Source organism: Cherax quadricarinatus, chromosome 43, assembly GCF_038502225.1.
Source record: "Cherax quadricarinatus isolate ZL_2023a chromosome 43, ASM3850222v1, whole genome shotgun sequence".
Classification (NCBI taxonomy): Eukaryota; Metazoa; Arthropoda; class Malacostraca; order Decapoda; family Parastacidae; genus Cherax; species Cherax quadricarinatus.
The window spans coordinates 8,624,535-8,645,097 of NC_091334.1; the positions used below are offsets into that span (position 1 = coordinate 8,624,535).

At 39.2% G+C, this 20,563-nt stretch overlaps 1 protein-coding gene across 1 annotated transcript in view; it reads left to right on the top strand.

Annotated features, from left to right (window-relative positions):
• The window catches only part of LOC128694116 (sodium/glucose cotransporter 1-like), a 44,363-nt gene that overhangs the window by 18,406 nt on the left and 5,394 nt on the right, over positions 1–20,563 (top strand). The window contains exons 7-12 of the mRNA XM_070093564.1: positions 12,156–12,360; positions 14,437–14,551; positions 14,931–15,018; positions 17,037–17,182; positions 17,492–17,654; positions 18,212–18,365. Coding sequence (XP_069949665.1) covers positions 12,156–12,360; positions 14,437–14,551; positions 14,931–15,018; positions 17,037–17,182; positions 17,492–17,654; positions 18,212–18,365 — 871 coding nt within the window. The remainder of the gene's footprint in view (positions 1–12,155; positions 12,361–14,436; positions 14,552–14,930; positions 15,019–17,036; positions 17,183–17,491; positions 17,655–18,211; positions 18,366–20,563) is intronic.

Here is a 20,563-nt window from a genome sequence, read left to right on the forward strand (position 1 = left end):
AGAATTTGATTAACACAAGCCTATCTAATGTTATCCTGACGCCAAATGACTTCGAACAGGCGATAAATGACGTGCCCATGCACTCTGCCCCAGGGCCAGACTCATGGAACTCCTTGTTCATCAAGAACTACAAGAAGCCCCTATCACGAGCTTTTACCATCCTATGGAGAGGGAGCATGGACATGGGGGTCATCCCACAGCTACTAAAAACAACAGACATAGCCCCACTCCACAGAGGGGGCAGTAAAGCAATAGCAAAGAACTACAGACCGATAGCACTAACATCCCATATCATAAAAATCTTCAAAAGGGTCCTAAGAAGCAAGATTGCCACCCATCTAGAAACCCATCAATTGCACAACCCAAGGCAACATGGGTTTAGAGCAGGTCGCTCCTGTCTGTCTCAACTATTGGATCACTATGACAAGGTCCTAGATGCACTAGAAGACAAAAAGAATGCAGATGTAATATATACAGACTTTGCAAAAGCCTTCGACAAATGTGACCATGGCATAATAGCGCACAAAATGTGTGCTAAGGGAATAACAGGAAAAGTTGGTAAATGGATCTATAATTTCCTCACAAACAGAACACAAAGAGTAGTAGTCAACAGAGTAAAGTCCGAGGCGGCTACGGTGAAAAGCTCTGTTCCACAAGGCACAGTACTCGCTCCCATCTTGTTTCTCATCCTCATATCTGACATAGACAAGGATGTCAGCCACAGCACCATGTCTTCCTTTGCAGATGATACCCGAATCTGCATGACAGTGTCTTCCATTGCAGACACTGCAAGGCTCCAGGCGGACATCAACCAAATCTTTCAATGGGCGTCAGAAAACAATATGAAGTTCAATGATGAGAAATTTCAATTACTCCGATATGGTAAACACGAGGAAATTAAAACTTCATTAGAGTACAAAACAAATTCCGGCCACAAAATAGAGCGAAAAACCAACATCAAAGACCTGGGAGTGATCATGTCGGAGGATCTCACCTTCAAGGACCATAACATTATATCAATCACAGCTGCTAGAAAAATGACAGGATGGATAATGAGAACCTTCAAAACTAGGGATGCCAAGCCCATGATGACACTCTTCAGGTCGCTTGTTCTATCTAGGCTGGAATATTGCTGTACACTAACAGCACCTTTCAAGGCAGGTGAAATTGCTGACCTAGAAAATGTACAGAGAACCTTCACAGCGCGCATAACGGAGATAAAACGCCTCAATTACTGGGAGCGCTTAAAGTTCCTGAACCTGTATTCCCTGGAATGCAGGCGGGAGAGATACATGATTATATACACCTGGAAAACCCTAGAGGGACTAGTACCGAACTTGCACACGAAAATCACTCACAACGAGAGCAAAAGACTTGGCAGACGATGCAACATCCCCCCATTGAAAAGCAGGGGTGTCACTAGCACGTTAAGAGACAATACAATAAGTGTCAGGGGCCCGAGACTGTGGTCAGTCATTACGTGAGGTCACAGACCCTGAGCTGCTTTGGGGATTAGCGTGGACAGTTACTAAGCATGGCTTGCTTCTGCAGTGTTTTAACCCTTTGAGGGTTTTCGTCGTACTAGTACGTCTTACGCGTAGGGGTTTTTGACGTACTAGTACTCATAAATTCTAGCGGCCTCAAATCTAGTGGGAGAAAGCTGGTAGGCCTTTATATGAAAGAATGCGTCTATGTGGTCAGTGTGCACAGTCTAAAAAAAATCCTGCAACACACAGTGCATAATGAGAAAAAAAAAACTTTGACCATTTTTTTTTAATAAATCAGCGACTTTGCAGTGTATTTTCGTATGGTATTTATTGTTGTATTCTAGTTTTCTTGGTCTCATTTTATAGAATGGAAGACATATTACTGAAATTGAGATGATTTTGACTGGTTTTACAATGAAAGGTGCCTTGAAATTGAGCTCAAAGTAGCAGAAATGTTCGATTTTTACCAAATTTCAAAAGTAAACAAATCGTGCCAAGCGTGCAATACACGTCAACTGGTGAGTCTAATATTCTTTCACAAGTGCACCAATAATATTTATATCATTTTTTACACTAATGCAGTAGTCTGCATTACAGTAAATCTTATATTTTTTGTGAGAATAAAAATTCAAAGTGGAAAGCAAAAGAATATAAGAGGGGCCTTGAGACGTGAATAATGACTAGAGGAAATGTCATTTTAGTGCCAGGAATGTCTTTCTTGTTTATTCTGGACCCTATTCCGAAATTGGCATCTTTTGAAATTTGTGTGAAATTGGCAAAATTGCTAAATTCTGACCACTGTACTGGATAGTTGAATTTATAAATGGGTGGTTTCTTGCACCCATTCGATAGAAAAAATGGAGTTCTAGCGAATTATTCATGTTTTTTGTCGACTAGTACAGTGAAATTGGCCGAAAATGGGGCTCAAAGTGGGCAAAATCGCCGATGCGTAAACATCGCCGAGACCGCTAACTTTGCGAGAGCATAATTCCGTAAGTTTTCTATCAAATTTCAAACTTTTGGTGTCGTTATGATCGGGAAAAGATTCTCTATCTTTTCATAAGAGAAAATAATTTTTTTTTTTTTTAAATTTGGCCGACCCTGAGAACGAGTTTCGGAGAGGGCCTGTCGACCCTCAAAGGGTTAAAAATTGAGGTTGGAGAGCTGAAGGATGGGGTCTTGCTTCTCCAAGAGGAGATTGGGAGGCTGAAGGTCCACCTCAATGGGTCTGGGAGAGAGTGTGAGGTGGCTGGAGTTGTGGGGAATGAGGCTTCTAGCAGTGAGGTGCAGTCTGTCTCTCGCTGTGAGGAGGCTGTAGGTGGGGAGGTAGCAACGGCTACCAGCAGTGAGGTGCAGTCAGCACCTGCTATAAGTGGCGAGTGGTAACCAGTAATGGGAGGAGAACCAGAATAAGGAAAGTTAAGAGTGAAGATCTGAAGGTAGGAAATCGCTTCTCTGTTCTTCAGGATGAATGTACTTCAGTGGCCAGTGAAGGTAATGGTACTACTGCCCCTGCTAACAGAGGTAAACGCATTCTTGTGGTTGGTGACTCTCAGGTAAGATATATTGACCGTGCTTTTTGTAATAGGAATAAGAAGATGAGAGATAGAGTGTGCTTCCCTGGAGCTGGTGTTGGGGACATAGTTAACAGGCTGGATAATATCATGTCAGGTAATGGGAACAAGCCCATTATTTGTCTCAGTGCTGGTGGAAATGATATTGGGAAGGGTAGGAGAGAAGAGCTGCTAGGTAAGTACAGGTCAGCTATAGATTTCATTAAGTCTAAGGGAGGGGTCCCAATCATATGTAGCATCTTGCCTAGAAGGGGAGTAGGAAATGAATGGTTGTCTAGGGCAATTGGTGTAAATTGCTGGCTAGACAGATACTGCAAGGAACTTGCAATCCCATTCATTGACAACTGGAACAACTTTTATGGCAAGCATGATATGTATGCAAGGGATGGGGTACATCTCTCTGGGGCTGGGGTGGTAGCACTTGCAAACTCAATTGAGAAGGCCATTTGTGAAATGCCTATGATTTTAAATTGATAGAAGATAGAGGTATGGGTGTGTGTGGGAAACAAGCAGGTTGCAACACTAGGGTTGGAAACAGTAAATGTATAAAAGGCATTCAGCATGAAGTTATAAATAAAGACAATAGATCAGGTCAGCAAACAAAGGGGAACAGCAGAGGACAGCAAGGGACTAGCTCCCTTAAGGTTTACTATACTAATAGCAGGAGTGTAAGAAATAAGATAGATGAGCTAAGATTAATTGCAAGTGCAGGAAACAGATATTATTGCTATAACAGAGACCTGGCTCAATCTGAAAGATAGAGAGATGCCCTCTGAATGTCACATACAAGGCTATAAATTATTCCACACTGACAGGGTCAACAGGAAGGGTGGTGGAGTATTATAATCAAAAAAGAAGCGCTAAGCCACAAGGACTATACAGTGGGGGGGGTGGAGTAGCGATGTATGTCAGAGACAATTTAAATTGTTGTGTTAGACAAGATATAAAAGTAGAAGCGTTAGCCACTGAATCTGTTTGGTTACAGCTTCTCGAGGGCCGAGAAAAACTAATTTTGGGTGTGATTTACAGGGCCCCAAATCTTGATAGGGAGTGCAGTAAACTTCTATGGGACGAAATTCGTAAGGCATCTACATACGAAAATGTTATGCTAATGGGAGATTTCAACTATAGACAGATTGACTGGAGCAATTTGACAGGAAATTTAGAGTAGGTGACTTTCTTGATACGATCCAGGATTGTTTTTTAAAATAGTTTGTGACAGAGCCAACTAGGGGAAATAACCTCCTTGACTTGGTTCTTCCCAGTAGGGAAACGCTAATTAATAATCTTGAGGTTAATGATGAGCTTGGGGAAAGTGATCACAAATCACTCAGTTTTAATATATCATGGAATTCCCCTAATAATGGCAATCAAGTCTCCGTCCCTGACTTTCGCTTGGCTGATTTCATAGGACTGAATAATTACTTAGGTGGGCTGAACTGGAATGACCTGACTAAGGGTCAGGTAGGTGGTGATGGTTGCCGATATGATGCTTTCCAGGGCATAGTTCTAGCTGCTCAGTCAAATTATGTTCCAAATAGGGAAATCAGATCAAACAAAAATGATCCTAAATGGATGAACAATAGATTAAAATATCTGATTGGTCAAAAGAGAGGCATATATAGGCAAATCAAAAGAGGAGAGGGGCAGTTAAGAAATCGATATATTAAGTTAAAGAGAGAAATAAAAAAGGGAATTAGAAAAGTAAAAAGAGATTATGAGGTTAAAGTTGCAAGAGAATCGAAGACTAACCCAAAAGGATTCTTTCAGGTATACAGAAGTAAGATCAGGGACAAGATAGGCCCACTCAAAAGTTCCTCGGGTCAGCTCACTGACAGTGATAAGGAAATGTGTAGAATTTTTAACACATCTTCCTCTCAGTTTTTACACAGGAGGATACCAGCGATATTCCGGAAATAATAAATTATGTAGAACAGGACGATAATAAACTGCGCACGATTAGGGTCACAAGTGACATGGTCCTTAGGCAAATAGATAAATTAAAACCTAACAAATCCCCAGGCCCTGATGAACTGTATGCAAGGGTTCTAAAGGAATGTAAAGAGGAGCTTAGCAAACCTTTGGCTAATCTTTTCAACATATCACTACAAACTGGCATGGTGCCAGATAAGTGAAAAATGGCAAATGTGATACCTATTTTTAAAGCAGGTGACAGGTCCTTAGCTTTGAACTATAGACCAATAAGCCTAACCTCCATAGTGGGAAAATTTATGGAATCAATAATTGCCGAGGCAGTTCGTAGCCACCTTGAAAAGCATAAATTAATCAACGAATCTCAGCATGGTTTTACAAAGGGGCGTTCCTGCCTTACAAATTTATTAACTTTTTTCACTAAGGTATTTGAGGAGGTAGATCATGGTAATGAATATGATATTGTGTATATGGACTTCAGTAAGGCTTTTGACAGGGTCCCACATCAGAGACTATTGAGGAAAATTAAGGCACATGGAATAGGAGGAGAAATTTTTTCCTGGATAGAGGCATGGTTGACAAATAGGCAGCAGAGAGTTTGCATAAATGGGGAGAAATCAGAGTGGGGAAGCGTCACGAGCGGGGTTCCACAGGGGTCGGTGTTGGGCCCCCTGCTGTTCACAATCTACATAAACGACATAGATGAGGGCATAAAGAGCGACATCGGCAAGTTTGCCGATGACACCAAAATAGGCCGTCGAATTCATTCTGACGAGGACATTAGAGCACTCCAGGAAGATTTGAATAGACTGATGCAGTGGTCGGAGAAGTGGCAGATGCAGCTTAATACAGTGGACCCCCGCATAACGATTACCTCCAAATGTGACCAATTATGTAAGTGTATTTATGTAAGTGCGTTTGTATGTGTATGTTTGGGGGTCTGAAATGGACTAATCTACTTCACAATATTTCTTATGGGAACAAATTCGGTCAGTACTGGCACCTGAACATACTTCTGGAGTGAAAAAATATCGTTAACCGGGGGTCCACTGTATAGACAAATGGGCTAGAAGAAGATAAATTATGTAACATCACAGTCACTAGTGAGATGGTTGTGAGGCAGATAGACAGACTGAAGCAAAATAAGTCGCCGGGTCCTGATGAGGTTTTTTCAAGGGTTCTTAAGGAATGCAAAATGGAACTCTGTGAACCATTAACTAATATTTTTAATTTATCTCTTCAAACAGGTGTAGTGTCTGATATGTGGAAGATGGCTAATGTAACTCCTATTTTTAAAACAGGGGACAAGTCGTTACCGTCAAATTACCGCCCAATAAGCCTGACCTCAATTGTAGGCAAATTACTAGAGTCAATTATAGCTGAGATTATAAGAAGCCATCTCGATAAGCATAGCTTGATTAATGATACTCAGCATGGATTCACAAGAGGCCGGTCTTGTCTAACTAATTTATTAACTTTCTTCAGTAAAGCTTTTGAGGCTGTTGACCACAATAAAGAATTTGATATTATTTACTTAGATTTTAGTAAGGCTTTTGATAGAGTTCCGCACCATAGACTGTTAAAGAAAGTGGCAGCCCATGGCATTGGGGGAAAAGTGCTCTCGTGGATCGAGTCATGGCTCACTGACAGGAAGCAGAGAGTGTCCATAAATGGGGTTAAATCCGAGTGGGGATCTGTAACAAGTGGCGTTCCACAGGGATCAGTCTTGGGCCCGTTGTTGTTTATAATATATATCAATGATCTTGATGAGGGAATTACTAGTGATATGAGCAAATTCGCCGATGACACAAAGATAGGTAGGATAATTGATTCAAACGTAGATGTTAGGGAACTTCAGGAGGATTTAAACAAACTCTATTCTTGGTCAGAAAAGTGGCAGATGCAGTTCAATGTAGATAAGTGCAAGGTTCTGAAGCTTGGGAGTGCCCATAACCCTAGTACTTATAAATTAAATGATGTAGAACTTAGCCATACAGATTGCGAAAAGGACTTGGGGGTTATGGTGAGCAGCAACCTTAAACCAAGACAGCAATGCCTAAGCGTACGTAATAAGGCAAATAGATTACTGGGATTTATATCAAGAAGTGTAAGCAACAGAAGTCCAGAGGTCATACTGCAGCTTTATACATCATTAGTAAGGCCTCACCTTGATTATGCAGCTCAGTTCTGGTCTCCGTATTACAAAATGGACATAAATTCGTTAGAAAACATTCAGCGTAGGATGACTAAATTAATACATAGCATCAGAAATCTTCCTTATGAAGAAAGATTGAAGACTCTTAAGTTACATTCACTTGTTAGACGAAGAATGAGGGGAGACCTGATCGAAGTGTATAAGTGGAAGATAGGTATTAATAAAGGGGATATTAATAAGGTCTTGAGGATGTCTCTCCAAGAGAGAACCCGCAGTAATGGATTTAAATTAGATAAGTTTAGATTTAGAAAGGACATAGGAAAGTATTGGTTTGGAAATAGGGTAGTTGATGAGTGGAACAGTCTACCTAGTTGGGTTATTGAGGCTAGGACTTTGGGTAGTTTCAAATCTAGGTTGGATAAGTACATGAGTGGGAAGGGTTGGATTTGAGTGGGACTTTCACATCAGAGCTTATTTCTTGGGTAGCATTGAAAATCGGGTTGGGTAAATGTTTTGTTAGTGGGATGAATTGTAAAGGACCTGCCTAGTATGGGCCAGCAGGCCTCCTGCAGTGTTCCTCCTTTCTTATGTTCTTATGTATGTTCTTAAAGTTCTAAAACTTGGACAGGACAATAACCATGCCACATATAAACTAAATACTAATGTAGATCTTAATATTACGGATTGCGAAAAAGATTTAGGAGTTCTGGTTAGCAGTAATCTGAAACCAAGACAACAGTGCATAAGTGTTCGCAATAAAGCTAATAGAACCATTGGCTTCATATCAAGAAGCATAAATAATAGGAGTCCTCAGGTTGTTCTTCAACTCTATACATGTACATCCTTGGTTAGGCCTCATTTAGATTATGCTGCACAGTTTTGGTCACCGTATTACAGAATGGATATAAATGCTCTGGAAAATGTACAAAGGAGGATGACAAAGTTGATCCCATGTCTGCACTCTCTAGAAAGACGTAGAATTAGGGGGGATATGATTGAGGTGTATAAATGGAAGACAGGAATAAATAAAGGGGATGTAAATAGTGTGCTGAAAATATCTAGCCTAAACAGGACTCGCAGCAATGGTTTCAAGCTGGAAAAATTCAGATTCAGGAAGGATATAGGAAAGTACTGGTTTGGTAATAGAGTTGTGGATGAGTGGAACAAACTCCCAAGTACAGTTATAGAAGCCAGAACGTTGTGTAGTTTTAAAAATAGGTTGGATAAATACATGAGTGGATGTGGGTGGGTGTGAGTTGGACCTGATAGCTTGTGCTACCAGGTCGGTTGCCGTGTTCCTCCCTTAAGTCAATGTGACCTGACCTGACTAGGTTGGGTGCATTGGCTTAAGCTGGTAGGAGACTTGGACCTGCCTCGCATGGGCCAGTAGGCCTTCTGCAGTGTTCCTTCGTTCTTATGTTGGTTTGCGTGCAGCCAGCAGTAACAGCCTGGTTGATCAGTCTCTGATCCACCAGGAGGCCTGGTCAAAGACCGGGCCACAGGGGCGTTGACCCCCGGAACTCTCTCCAGGTAAACTCCAGGTAATATAGGTACGGCCTATGAGCCAGTGTTGGTGACGTATTAATACGCCAAAATTCTAGCAGCTTCAAATCTGGCAGGAGAAAGCTGGTAGACCTACATGTGAGACAATCTGTCTGTGTGGTCAGTATGCGCAGTGTGAAAAAATCGGAGAAGTCGCAGTGCATTGTGGGAGTGCTAATTCAGTACGCCTTGGTCACCAAGCCTAGCGGTAAGGAATACCTCACTCCCCGGCGAATTGGGACTCTTCCCTTTCCAAGTGATAGTTCTAACACAGATTGAAGTGTCAATGAAGATGAATCTCATGGTTTTGATGAGTTTGTGACCAAAAACAATGCCCAGGATACCAGAAGAAAGAAAGAAAGGTAGGTAGGTAGGAAGGAAGGACGGTGGGGAAGAAGGCATGGGACCCCATGGGTGTTGACAGACAGTAAGGGTAGTGAGTGATGGTATAATGTCATTTTGACAGCAGCCACAACCTGACTCAGCACATTTAGAAGTCCACACACAACACCAAGCTTCCAGAAGATAATAGCAGTTCTTTGAACGTGTCCAGTGACTGTGTATGTGTATATACATTGTAGAAACCAGAAGGAATGAAGGAAGGAAAGAATGAAGGAAGGAAGAAAGAAAGAAAGAAAGAAGGAAATAAAAGTAAATAGGTAGGTAGGAAGGAATGATGACACATGACCATTTACCTAGGATAAATTCATAACACAATTGCCTGCTACTACTTTGAAGAAAACTGCTCAGACGAGGTGTTTTGTCTGTGCACATACACAAAAAACACCCACAAAAATGCAGAGACACTCATTTTATGTGTGAGTGTAAAACACCATTGTGTATGAAACCATGTTTCAAAGAGTTCCACAAGCTGCAGAACTTCTAGGAACATGTCCAGTGACTGTACATTTGCATCTATATTATAGAACAATAGTAATATACAATTTTTTTGTATTGTTTGTTTGTGTAAACCAGTTTTGTAAACAATATACATGTATTTAATTATGTTTGTGCACTTACTGTGAATACAAGTGTATATATGTACATTGCACCATACTTTGGTCTCACAGGCCACATAAGTTATCTGAAAAATAAGTAGTGGGAAAAACAAGAAATCTTTGAATGGGAGTAAAAAAAAAGTTTACCAGGTGAATGCCATTTGCTGCTGTTGCCATACACGGTTCATTTTCTGCCAACTTTATGCCTCTATATCTCGGTAAGTACTGATAGCAAAAAAAAAAAAAAAAAAAAAAAATTAAGCTTAACCCTTTCAGGGTCCGTCCCGTAGATCTACGGCTTTATGTTCAGGGTCCAAACCGTAGATCTACGCCATGAGCTCAGCTCACTCTGATAAACTGTGAGTGGTACATTTGGGCCTAGATATGAGAGAATACATCTATGTGGTATGTGTGCACCACATAAAACAGATCCTGCAGCACACTGTGTATAATGAGAGAAAAAAAATGAAATCATGATTTTTCGATTAAAACAGCAACTTTGCAGTGTTTTTTCGTATGTTTTTTATAGTTGTATTTGCGATTTCTTGGTCTCATTTGATAGAATGGAAGACATATTACAGAAATAGAGATGATTTTGATTGGTTTTAGCACTGGAAATGGCTTGAAACTGAGCTCAAAGTAGCAGAAATGTTAAATTTTTGCCGATATTCAAGAGTAAACAAACGACCTCACAATTCTAATACACGCCAGCTGGTGGGTCTAATATACATTCACAAATATGGTGATGATATTTATACAATTATTACAGTATTGCATAACAGTAAATCTTCTATTTTTTGGTGTGAATAAAAATTCATTATGTGAATAAAAAATCAAAATGGAATTTATTTGTAAAGCCTCAAAACATAACTAATGAACAGAGGAAATGGTAGTTTAGTGCCAGGAATGCCTACATTGTTCATTCTGGACCCTATTTTGAAATTGGAATATTTTGAACTTTGTGTTAAATTGGCCAAATTAACAATTTCCGATCACTTTATTTTGTAGTTGAAACAGTTGACTTGGCGATTTCTTGTGCTCAATCGATAGAATAGAAGTAATACTAGTGAAATAGCTAAGAATTTGGTTGATTGGAATAATGTAATTGGCCTAAAATGGGAGTCAAAGTCGGCAAAATCGCCGATTCGTAAATATCGCTGACACATCAAAATTCGCGAGAGCATAATTTCGTCAATTTTCCACCAAATTTCGTACTTTTTGTTTTATTACCTTCACAAAAAGATTCTCTACGATTTCATAAGAAAAAATAACAAATTTTTTTTTTGAAAATTCTTGGACACTGGTGCGTGACTCCAGATTTGGGCCTTGGACCCTGAAAGGGTTAAAACACAGCAAATTAATCCTAGCATTTTGGTAAGAAAAATAATTTTTTATTTTTCAAATATTTTTCGACATAGGAAGACAGTTTCAGAAATGGGCTTGCAACAGTCACAGGGTTAATATTTGATAGTGAAAACATTTTTATCAGGCTTTTATATGCATTTGAGAGTGAAAAAAGATTATGCTTCACTTTACAGTGAATTTTGCTTTACAGCAGTAGCCCAGAACCAAACCTGCTGTATAAGTAGAGGCCTCCTGTACTAATGAGAGTAATTACAGTAATGGTTGTATCAGTTATTGAGTGTAGTGATTCCATGTTGATAAATGCAGCATTTGGATTGTGCTCTTGTAATAAAGCTGACACATTTTAATTACTGGACAGCAAAGAATGAGTGTCAAGTGACATAATACAGTATCATAATGCATGTGTAGTTAGTTATTTGGCATCTTTTGAGGGTTTCACACTCTAATTTTATAGCTATTAATGATGATATGTTAGTGTCTTAGCTCAGTCGTAGAGCATTTAGCTCACAACTGAAAAAAACTGGATTCAATTTCCAGGCAGTACACTTACAATTCATGTTCACCTAGCAGTAAATAGGTTCCTAGGAGATAGTCAGCTATAGCAGGCTGCATCATAGGGTAGGATGATACACAGATAACTTGCACATAGGAATCTGAAGCTTAGTTAATCTTAAGTTAATTTTAAGCTTGCCCATAATGCTCTGCATACAAGGGGCTTTGGCATGTTACACTTAACCACTGTATTTCTTTGTACATCTATGTATCATGTTCAAATTAATAAATAAATAAGTAAGTATGACGACATTTCAGTCCAACTTGGACCATTAACTAGTTGCAAAGAAGTGCAAAGCAAAGGGTAGGATGCCAGTAGAAACCATACTGCTGGGTTTTGTTGGGTTATTCTGCTAAAAAAACTCCAAGGTTAAATATACCATAATGATGCCTTCTTAAGTATTTATAAATATTGTACATGAGAACTTAAAGGTAATTTATTCTTATGAACTTAAATGAATTACAATCCATTTTGATAATCCTTTTTTGAAGATGGAAGCAGAAATATTTAAAACTGTTCCCATCATATGACTCAGTCTTGTGTCACCAGGACTGACTGGGTTGATGTTGGCAGTGATGATGGCCGCCCTCATGTCCTCCCTCACCTCCATCTTCAATTCCTCCTCAACTATTTTTACTATTGATATCTGGACCAGGATCCGCAAGCAAGCAACCGATGTGGAGCTATTGATTGTCGGTCGAGTGTTTGTGATAGTGATGGTAGTGGTGTCTGTCATATGGATCCCAGTCATCCAGTGAGCTCTACAACCTTTTTATTTTTACACTTGTTGATTTAATAACAGCCATTAATCAAAATACAGCTCTACAGCTTTATTGTACACTTGTTTAATAACAGCCATTGATCAAAATTCAGTTTTTCTAGTGCACTTGTGTGTGTCAACTTATGGATGATCTTAGGAACAGACAAAATGCAGCACTGTTTAAAGAACAAAAAGGCACAATACCGTGACTGGAACAATACACAAATAACCCGCACATAGGAGAAAGACACTTTTGACAACATTTTGGTCTAACTTAGACCATTACCTAGTTAATGGTCTTAGTCGGACCAGAACGTTATAAGTTTCTTTCTTCAATGTGCAGGTTATTTGTGCATTAAATACTGTATAAGAGTCATTTTATGTTAAGTTAGGTTACTTTAACTTGACAAATTATCCTAAATTTGCATTGGGATAGTTAACTGCCAATAAACAAATCACAGTACAGTGGGACCCCCTGTATCCGCGGGTCCTTTATCAGCGGTTTCAGCTCTTCATAATTTGCCATGGCCTAAAAATAACCCTTAATTTTGCTTAATAATGGCCTCAGAGTGCAGAAGTAGTGACGGTGGAAGGTCTTCAAAGTCTAAGAGAAGCCAGGAAGTGCTTTCTATCAGTGAAAAGTGATAATTCTCCATTTATTGTACATAACTTATCAATTAAATTTTATAAAAGGTATGTACAGTAGACCCTTATATTACACTGTAGTTACATTCCTGAAAATGCATTTAGATAAATCTGTCTTATACAAATTGAAGAACTTACAGGAAAAATAGGGTTACATTCCTGGGACTCCCCAAAAAGTCAAACAACTTTATTTTACATGTCCAGATCTTACAAACATAAAAATGATAATGTTGTTTTTGTTGTTTAAGACTACAAATACAACAGAAATAATAATATTTACCTTAAATTGTGGTTGCTGGTTTATGTCAGTGATTGTGAGGAGAGTGGAGATGCATGGTGTGGCCCTACTGGGCTGAGGTGGATGGCTGTTGGTTGTCAGCAGAAGTGGATGGTTGAGATTCTGGTACTAAAGTTGATGGTTGCATTGGAGTGTGCATAAATTCTGTAATGGATCTCTGGCTTCTTTTACCCTGAAGTACATTATACAGCTGACGGTAAGGCAGCATCAACTGCTCTAGACCCTGTTTCAAAGCACTGCTTCTAGATTTGTCAGGGTCCTCTTCAGTGAAAAAATCTTCTAGTTTAGCAGCAACATGGACTGCTCACATAACTGCTGCAATGCTGTTTTTCTTCAGGTTCTTCTTCTTCATCTTCTGTTATCTGGCTCCCTTGTATCTGTGCATTGAGCTCTGGCAACATTTCCTCTGGACTCCTGTCTTCATCATCATCATCATCATCATCATCTTAGAGCTCATTCACATCTTCGTCCTTCATATCTTCAAAGCCATCACCTGGTAATCTCTTTGTCAGCTGAACAGTTTCTTGAACCTGACTCTCAAGCAAGGGAAAAACCAATGAAAGCATTAACTACAGAAGGCCATAACTTTCCCCAGCCTGCATTTAATGTTGATTGGGACACTTCATTCCATGCACCTCTAACATAGGTTGATGGCATCTGCAATGTTAAATTTATTCCAGAAGCTTGGTACTGCCAGGTTAGAGTCAGAGTCCATCCAGATTTTTTCCCCTCCCACAAACCGAACCGTGTTAAGTTAATTTTACGAAATGTTGCATAAAATTATGCCTCAATTTTTCAGTAGTGTAATAACCACAACGTGCCAAATAAATCCGTATAATATAAGGGTCTACTGTATGTAAATTAAAAACGTGTATATAGGGTTTACTATCTGCAGTTTCAGTATTCATGGTAGGTCCTTGGAACGTATTCCCATGGATACAGGATAGCAACTGTATACAAATAAGGTGGTTAACATTTAACAGTGAGTATACACCACTGTTGTTTAATTTATTGGACTGTTGTCTACAGTATGAGGACATGGTGTAATGTATTAAATTAATTATAAAATTATATTTTTGTCATGGCTAATCCAGTTGCACTTAACTGTTGCTTGACTTGCCCTTCAGAAACTCGGCAAACTCTCAGCTGTTTGTTTACATTCAGAGTGTCTCATCGTTCCTGGCTCCACCCATATGTGCCATCTATCTCCTTGCTATATTCTGGGAGCGAACCAATGAACCCGTGAGTCATGTAATTACTTCCTCTTGTACTGAAAAATACCCATTTATAATGAGTGACAATTTAACTATTCAGTCACACAAGCCTGTTGGATGCTCAGGCCGCTAGCTTTCTAAACTTCCTTTACTCCCTCTGACCTTTCTTGGGATGAGCCTTGCTCCCCTTTCTTCCACCCCAGATTTATACACCTTGGTTATCCTCTTCTGCTCCATCCTCTCTAAATACTCAAACTGCTTTTAACTTTTCATCACCTTTTGAATTCTAATATTTAATTTTTATCATTTTTTTCAACTATACCTAAGAAATATTTTTAACCATGTTATTGACAGTTATATTTTTAAAGAACATGTATGTAAGAGAGTGTCTCTTTCTTTTTTTGCAGGGAGCCTTCTGGGGTCTTCTTATTGGCTTAATTATTGGGCTCACCCGCTTCTTGCTGGAGTACACCTTCATTGCACCCCGGTGTGGAGGTATGTCTGTCTGTCCTTGGCTACAGTGAGTCATGTGATTAATTGTACATGACCAATTGCTGCACTCCATTAATGTACCATTAACCCCTTGACTGTCGCAACCCCCAATCCTGAGGTGTCCTCCTGGTGTCGCAAAATTTATAAAAAAAAAAAAAAAAAAGATTCTTATGAAATGATAGAGAACTTTTTCCCGATTGTAATGACACCAAAAAAACGAAATTTGATGGAAAACTGACGGAATTACGCTCTCGTGAACTTAGTGACCTCAGCGATATTTACAAATCGGCGATTTCGCCCACTTTGAGCCCTATTTCCGGCTAATTCCATTGTTCCAGTCGACCAAACTCATAGCTATTTCTTTAGAACTCCGTTTTTTCTATCGATTGAGTACAAGAAACTGCCCATTTACCGATTTCAACTACCCAATAAAATGGTCAGAAATTTGCAGTTTAGCCAATTTCACAAAAATTAAAAAATATGACACTTTCAAAATAAGGTCCAGAATGAACAATGCAGACATTCCTGGCTCTAAAATAACATTTTCTTTGTTCATCAGTCATGTCTCCAAGCCCCTCTGATATTACTCTTGCTTTCTATTTTGAATTTTTATTCAAACAAAAATAGAAGATTTACTATTATGCAGACTACAGCAGTACTGTAATAATTGTATAAATAACATCAACCCATTCATGACTGCATATTAGAATGGCTAGTTGGACATTTATTGGACAATGACATCATTTGTTTACTTTTGAACATTGGCAAAAATCAAACATTTCCCCTACTTTGAGCTCCATTTCCAGGTTCTTTTTATATAAAATCAATCAAAATCACCTCTATTTCTATAATATGTTTTAAAAAATGAGACCCAAAAAACGAGAATACAACCATAAATACTATACGAAAATAGACCACAAAGTCGGCACTTTAATTAAAAAAAACGGTCGGAATTTTTTTTTTCTCATTATGCACTGCGTGCTCCAGGATTTTTTTTTTATATGGTGCACACTGATCACACAGACCCATTCTCTCACATGTGGGCCTACCAGCTTTCTCCTGCTTGATTTGAAGCCACTAGAATTTATGAGTACATCTACCATCCGACTTACGACCACTCGACTTACGACCGTGTTTTTTTTTTTGCCAAATTTCTGGGAAATAAACAACTATTTGTGTTGTACACAGTGTTTATCCTAAACCTTACAGTATAAAATACAGTACTAACAGCATAAAAAATAAAGTAAAACTTGAAATACCTAAATAAAACAATAAAATAAAGTCATTACAAAATTTTTTTTTTTTCAACAAGTCGGCCGTCTCCCACCGAGGCAGGGTGACCCAAAAAAGAAAGAAAATCCCCAAAAAGAAAATACTTTCATCATCATTCAACACTTTCACCACACTCACACATTATCACTGTTTTTGCAGAGGTGCTCAGAATACAACAGTTTAGAAGCATACACATATAAAGATACACAACATATCCCAAACCCCTCCTTAAAGTGCAGGCATTGTACTTCCCATTTCCAGGACTCAAGTCCGACTATATGAAAATAACTGGTTTCCCTGAATCCCTTCACTAAATATTACCCTGCTCGCACTCCAACAGATCGTCAGGTCCCAAGTACCATTCGTCTCCATTCACTCCTATCTAACACGCTCACGCACGCTTGCTGGAAGTCCAAGCCCCTCGCCCACAAAACCTCTTTTACCCCCTCTCTCCAACCCTTTCGAGGACGACAAAAATGTGATGTTGATATTCAGTAGTAAAGTTCGACTTACGTCCGGTTTCTCGGAACCGAACTCGGTCGTAAGTCGGATGGTAGGTGTATATATACATCAAACACGGTATCTCGTAAGACGTTTATATACGGCCGCAACAGTCAAAAGGTTAAACTAAGCCTGAAATCAATTGGAGTTAAAATTTCTCTCTTATCACCAATTGATTTTTTCTGGTATTCGTCTTGAAAATGACATCTATGTGATACACTAAATAATAAAATCCATTACTTTCTCAGATGAAGACCAAGACAAGCGCCCTGAGTGGGTTAAGATCATTGTGGGGAAGGTTCACTATCTTCACTTCCGGTGTATCTTGTTCCTGATTGTCTTGGCAGTGACTGTAGCTGTGTCCTTCCTTACTGAACCCATACCTAAGAAATGTGTAAGTTCCTAAACAAAGAGAAGATGAGAAAGAGTATGCATAGGTTACATAATTTAATTTTGTACTACATGAAACTAAGACTGACTATATCCTCATCCCATACTGCTCTTCTTCAAATATGCTTCACTAAAATTTGTCTGTATGGTTTGCTTCCCTTCAAGAGAGGTGCATTGATAGCAGTGAAAAGCTCTTGATCTAAGAAATGGGATCCATCCTCACTTCCCTTGGCTTGAATCAGGTTGCCTCCACTTCCCCAATTTAGCACTTTTTTCACGAGTAGGATAAAAATATATATGGCTTGCTCCTCAGCTGCACCGGCTGACATATGCCACCCGCCACAGTCAAGAGGTGCGTGTGTCCATCAGGGATTGGAGGAATGAAAAAAAGTCCATCGATGATAAGATTCACCTTAAGTCTAGACCTGCTGAAAGAAACATCTACAAAGCTACCATACTTGCCAGTGACATACAAGGTAAGTTTTAAATGATGACTCCCTGGAAGGAAGGTTCCTTGATGTTGGTGAGGGGCTCTTGATTTAGGGAATTGGATCTGTGCTGCAGTTCCCCAAATTAAGCCTGATTGCCTTCCATATCCCCCCCCAGGCGCTGTATAATCCTCCAGGTTTAGCGCTTCCCCCTTGATTATAATAATAATAATAATAATAATAATTAAATGATGACTCATTTGTTTTATTAATAAATGCATAATTATTTTGTGTAAGGGAAAAAAGACAGCATTTACTATAAAATGTCCTTTGTTGCAGTAATATATAACAAAATAATATACTGTATAAGTTTCATATTGGCAGTTTGGAGGGATATGTTGTGTATCTTTGTACGTGTGTGCTTCTGAACTGTTGTATTCTGAGCACCTCTGCAAAAACAGTGATAGTGTGTGAGTGTGGTGAAAGTGTTGAGTGATGATGAAAGTATTTTCTTTTTGGGGATTTTCTTTCTTTTTTGGGTCACCCTGCCTCAGTGGGAGACAGCCAACTTGTTGAAAAAAAAAAAAAAAGTTTCATGGTCTCAGAATTGCCTGTCTGGAGATGCCGTATCAACTATGTGTGTGGGGTTAACACCCAGAATATCAGTGCCTCACAAGAAGATCCTGCCAACCTAGAAACTCCAGAAGAAAAAGCCAGAAGAGCTGCAGAGTCCTTGGAAGAAAAGAAGCCTTGGACCAAGTAAGTGTATTGTTGTGTGCTTTTTCAGTCTTTCTCATACAAAATATTAATTGTCAACTCATTCATGTGTTACTTGCCACAAAAAAACAACACAGAGTTAGAGGAGAGTTGCTGACACAAGCATCAATAAATAGTGACTGGAGTTTGGGGCTTTCCCCACTCCCATCTGATGTCAGACATAACTTGCAAACTTCCTTGAGCAAGTGGTGGTGAATGAAGTCCTATACTGAGTTTAAGATGAACAACAGTCCCTGCTGGGACCAGAGGTGTGAATGGTGGTGTGAATGAGGCATGGCATACAGCCTCTCCTCACTTAATGATGGAGTTCCGTTCCTAAGACCATGTTAAACGAATTCATCGCTAAGTGAGGAGCATAGTATAATGGTAGTGAGTTTGTGTCAGCCATCTTTGATATTGTTTTAATGTCGCCTTTGTACCATTTATAACATTTCTGGTATATTTTTAAATGTTTATACAGTAGTGTACTGTATATTGAAATAAACAGAATAGAGGAAATCAGCTCTTAATATACATTATTCAGGTATGAAAACTGGTCAGAGAGCCTGTTGTAAGTCCGAGGTGTCGGTAAATGAGTATGTCTCTAAATGAGGAGAGACTGTATACCAGGTGAACCCCCTCTCTTCTACAAATGCAGAAATAATGTTTACATCTTCGCAATGTAACCATACTACGACATGATTACATATATGCACAGTACATATGTAAAATTAATAATAAAATTTTGCCTAAATAATTTTGTGACTGGATACAATACCACATTTAATAATAAATGAAAGTCACAGTAGAGTGGCTGGAACAATTCGCAAACATGAATTTAGGGAGGAAACTCTATCTTTACCTGACCGTCTTCTGTGTTTTTATATTCTAGCATAGTTATGACTATAATCATCTGAGATGGACCAAAACATCTAGAATTTTCTTTCCAAAGTGTGGGTTGTTTGTGAATTGTTCCAGCCATTCTATTGTGACTTATTTTTTTCACACAATATTTAATAATTCTAATGTCAGATTTACATTACAGTCTTCTTCTTTCAACAAATCGGCCGTTTCCCACCGAGGCAGGGTGGCCCAGAAAGAAAAACAAAAGTTTCTCTCTTTAACTTTAGTAATGTATACAGGAGAAGGGGCTACTAGCCTCTTGCTCCTGGCATTTTAGTCGACTTTTATGACACGCATAACTTGCGGAGGAAGAATTCTGTTCCACTTCTCCTTGGAGATAAGAGGAAATAAGAACAATAACTAGTAAGAAAATAGAAGAAAACCCAGAGGGGTTTGTATATACAGGAGGGCCCCATTATATGGCAGGTTAGCTTCCAGGCTACTGCTGTAAAGTGGAAATCACCGTAAAGTAGAACACCCTTTTTTTTTCCACTTATAAATGCATATAAATACTAGATAACAAGCTTACACTAACATATATTAGTTAGCAATAGAACTAGGCATTAAAAAACAATAAAAGAGTAAAATACACATATAGTACAGTGGAACCTCAAAAATCGAACGTATTAAATGTCGAACGTTTCGAAAATAAGACCATTTTTTCGGACAAACTATGTCCCAATTATCGAACGCGCCCCTAATTTCAGACCGCCAGGTACGGGACCTGTCCGCTGGCCCACTCTGCCCGCGTTGGCGCCCTGAGCAGTCTAGCTTTGTTTATGCTTGAGTGAACACTAACCTGTGATCTCATTCACACATTTTACGATTATTTAATTGTGTTTAGTGCTTGTGGGGCTGTGAAATAAGCTGCCATGGGCCCAAAGAAACTTGCTAGCGGTACCCCCGTGGTAAAGAAAGTGAGAAACACCGTAGATGTGAAGAAGGAAATAATACTGAAGTATGAGATTGGAGTGAGACTTGTTGAGCTTGCCAGGATGTACAGAGGACTGTGGACAGTTATTTTGTGAGACAGAAGCAGACGACTGTGGACAGTTATTTTGTGAGACAGAGACAGACGACTGTGGAGTTATTTTGTGAGACAAACAGACGATTGTGGACAGTTATTTTGCGAGACAAACAGACGATTGTGGACAGTTATTTTGTGAGACAGAAACAGACGACTGTGGAGGGAAGTGATTTTTATGACAGTTATTTTGCAAGACAGAAACAGACGACTGTGGAGGGAAGTGATTTTTATGATTCTGTGAGACAGAAGCAGACGACTGTGGACAGTTATT